A 3,896-nucleotide genomic window follows, 5' to 3' on the forward strand; every position below is an offset into this window, starting at 1 on the left:
ACCGGAGCTGGAGTTTGAGGACACGCCATCCCATCCTCACGTCTTGCGGTTGGAGCTAGCCAAGAGAAACGCGCGGGGCGAAGGGAAACTAAGGGGTTAAGGCGATGAGCTTGAGAAAGCCCAGAAAACTAGAAAAGCGACCCCCTCACCCCCACCCCCGGCTTAGCCCAGCTAAGTAAGCCCCTCCCCTTCGCCACCGGGGCGGTCGCCGCGCGCTCCCTCCCTCCGCCCCTCGCTTACAAGACCTAATGAGCTCCCCCGGGAGGCCGAGCAGCGAGCCCGGCCCCAAACGAGGAAGCTGCGCTGTGCGCACCGCGCCTGGGCGGGAGCCGGGCCTGGGCGGCGGGAGGGAAGCGGCCGGGGGCGCACGGGCGGCGCTGCGGGCCGCCCGGGAGCCGCGGCGATGGCAGTCCAGGCGGCGCTCCTCAGCACGCACCCCTTCGTCCCCTTCGGCTTCGGGGGCTCCCCTGACGGGCTGGGAGGCGCCTTCGGAGCCCTGGACAAGGGTTGCTGTTTCGAGGACGAGGAGACCGGGACACCGGCGGGCGCGCTGCTGGCGGGCGCCGAGGGCGGGGACGTGCGCGAGGCCACCCGCGACCTGCTCAGCTTCATCGACTCGGCGTCCAGCAACATCAAGCTGGCGTTGGACAAGCCCGGCAAGTCGAAGCGGAAGGTGAACCACCGCAAGTACCTGCAGAAGCAGATCAAGCGCTGCAGCGGCCTCATGGGCGCCGCGCCCCCGGGCCCGCCCTCCCCGGGCGCCGCCGACACGCCCGCCAAGCGGCCGCTCGCCGCCGCCAGCGCCCAGACGGTCCCGGTCCAGGCCCACGGCAAGGCGGCCCCCCGGCGGGAGGCGTCACAGGCCGCGGCGGCCGCCAGCCTGCAAAGCCGGAGCCTGGCCGCGCTCTTCGACTCGCTGAGCCACGTCCCTGGGGCCGCAGATCCTGCCGGGGTTGCGGAGGCGGCGCCCGCGGCCGGGCTCGTGGGAACGGGCGCTGGGGGCGTGGGAGGAGACGCGGCCGGCCCCGCAGGGGGTTCGGTCGTCCCCGGCGCCAGGAAGGTCCCGCTGCGGGCCCGCAACCTGCCCCCGTCCTTCTTCACCGAGCCGTCCCGGACGGGAGGCGGCGGGTGCGGCCCGTCGGGGCCCGGCGTGAGCTTGGGCGACCTGGAGAAGGGCGCCGAGGCCGCGGAGTTCTTCGAGCTGCTGGGGCCCGACTACGGAGCCGGCACCGAGGCGGGCGTCTTGCTCGCCGCGGAGCCTCTCGATGTGCTCCTCACCGGAGCCGCCGTCCTAAGGGGACCCCCGGAGCTGGAGCCCGGCCTCTTTGAGCCGCCCCCCGCGATGGGGGGAAGCCTACTGTACCCCGAGCCCTGGAGCGCCCCGGGCGGCCCCACGACCAAGAAGTCACCCCTGGCTGCCCCCCGCGGTGGCTTGACCTTGAACGAGCCCTTGCGCCCCCTGTACCCAGCCGCCGCGGACTCTCCGGGCGGGGACGACGGGCCCGGCCTTTTGGCCTCTTTCTCCCCCTTTTTCTCAGACTGCGCTCTGCCCCCGCCGCCCCCGCCCCCGCCCCCGCAGGTGTCCTACGACTACAGCGCGGGCTACAGCCGCACGGCGTACTCCAGCCTTTGGAGACCGGACGGGATTTGGGAAGGGGCGCCCGGGGAGGAGGGGGCGCACCGGGACTGACTGCGCGGTACCCTTCTCCCCCAGTGGAGACTCCTATGGAGGCGGCCGCCTCTGGGTCTCTCCCACGCCTAGAGAACGATGGGCAAATGCACGTGGAGTTGAAACCGGATTTTAAAAATTCAGTTAATAAAAGAAACTTAAGAAAAAGATGAAGAGAAGTTGGGGGTTGTTTTAATCACAGCCTCGTGTTTAAAAAAAAAAAAAAAGCAGTTGGAAGGTTCTTACCGAATCAGACAAGCCAAGAAATCAAGACGGGATTTGGGGAATGGGGTGGGGATGGCGGAAGGGGCAGGAGGTGGCTTCTGTAGCCACCTGTCCCTTCTCCAGCTTTTCATCAAAAGGTCAGTGTATTTAGTGTGCTTGCCCCCTCCGAACAGTGCTCTGGGCCCTCCCCTCCCCTCCCCTTAGAGTGCGTTATGAATTAAAGTCTGTATTGAAAAGAATGGAGCAGAGATATGTTGTTATTGATTTGGGTGTTTTCTTAGAGGACGGTTTCCTGTGTGGTCTCTGCCTTGTTAGGTGAGAGTGTTATTGAGGACGTGAGGCCAGTGGGCACTGCCGACCTCCCCTGTGCTGGTCCCGGGTATGCGTCTCTGTCACTTTTCCTCCTAGGTTTTTTCAGGCTCCCTTCTTTCTTCCATCTCTTTAACGGGGGAGACTGGGCAAGTTATAACATCTTTGCATCTAAGTTTCTTTATCTGAGAGGGTGGGGACGATGATATTCCTCCACTTTTTACTTCTTCACAGCTTGTTGGGTAGCTCAGAGGGAAAATACATAACATGCCTTGAGCACCCCACCCCCAGGCCAGTGCATGATTGGTTCTGCAGGTATATATACTTTATATACCTATATAAATGTTTTCTACACATGGAAGCCATTAGGACTGTTAAGTCCCATGCTCTTTGTTGGTCCATCTATTTGCCTGCTGATTGCTCTTTCCCTTACAAGCTGTACACTCTCTCTACCCTCTGTCATCCTGTTCCACTCTGCCCGCCCCCCCCCCCGTTGGTTTCTGCCTCCCTGTGCTTTCTCACACCCTTATACCCACATTCTCTCCATGAAAGGGCATAGTGAAGGTGTGAAGTTTCCCAAGGAGACTCTTCCCTGGATAGCAGTTTTGATGAATGGAATCTGAAGGGGCCTGGAGTCTGATCCGTTCATCAGAGGGAGATTGGGGAAAAATCAGAAATGTTTTAACCAGCCATGAAGTGGCAGAGAGGGCTCATGGCATATCAGGATCATTGAAAGACCGGGTGGGAAGTGAGCCGCTGGAAAGAAAAAAGTGAGCCCTTCAGTTCTGTAGCCTTGCCGGTGAAAATGTCCGGAGAGACCAACACCCAAACAATACGAGATGTTGCCTACTGGTTATGTTGTAGAGGAGAGAGAGCTGCCTCTGTTCAGGCAGCCAAGATAGATTGCAAGAGTATCCACATGTGAGAAAGTTGAAACCCAGTGTTACGCAAAAGATTTAAAAATCTAGATCAGTGTTTGCCTAAATCTAAAGTATTGTGATCTTTTCAGAAAAGAATTTGGGAAAAAAACCAAGATACTGAACCATGGCAGACAGCTTTCAATGCTATCCCGAAGTCACTTTCTTCTGAATAAAACCTGTCTTAAGAAAGCACCACAAGAAATACAGCAGAGAGTCCTGTTAACTATGAAAAGAACGTTTGCAAGTTTAGAAACTTGGTGTGTATTAAATTGCAAGGTGGTGACAAATGATTAATTCTACTGTGCTAGCAGAATATTATTCAGCAATTATTTAATTTATTGAAATGACTTTATGCTGTTATCCCCATTTGAAAAGTGAGGCTCACACAGGTTAAATAACTTGTCAACAGCAAGTAGTGGGTCCAAGATCCAGATCTGTAAGTGTCCTGTCACCGAGACCTGTCAGTTGCTTTGCTTCTGCCGTGCTTTGTTAGTGTGTACGGTTTCCAGTCCCCTGCATTATGCTACTAGCAGGGATTCAACATTACCACCATTGACATTTTGGGCAGGTTAATTCTTTGCTGTGGGGACTGCCCTGTGCATAGTAGGATGTTTAGCAGCATCCCTGGCCTCTACCCACTAGATGCCAATAGCACTCCCCTACTTGTGACAATCAAAAATATCTCCATTACCACAAATCCCCTGGGGGGGGGCAAAATTGCTACCAGTTGAAAACCACTATGCTAGACAAATATATAAGCATCTGTGGGGTGC

The 3,896-nt window shown here is 57.6% G+C and overlaps 1 protein-coding gene across 1 annotated transcript; it reads left to right on the forward strand.

Annotated features, from left to right (window-relative positions):
• Positions 1 to 336: 336 nt before the first annotated feature.
• Positions 337 to 2,133, forward strand: FAM181B (family with sequence similarity 181 member B). The gene has a single exon (XM_059067836.2). It carries the CDS (start codon positions 404 to 406, stop codon positions 1,688 to 1,690), a length of 1,287 nt encoding a protein of 428 aa, XP_058923819.1. The 5' UTR covers positions 337 to 403; the 3' UTR covers positions 1,691 to 2,133.
• The last annotated feature ends 1,763 nt before the right edge of the window (positions 2,134 to 3,896 follow it).

Source organism: Kogia breviceps, chromosome 7 (assembly GCF_026419965.1).
Source record: "Kogia breviceps isolate mKogBre1 chromosome 7, mKogBre1 haplotype 1, whole genome shotgun sequence".
Taxonomy (NCBI): domain Eukaryota; kingdom Metazoa; phylum Chordata; class Mammalia; order Artiodactyla; family Physeteridae; genus Kogia; species Kogia breviceps.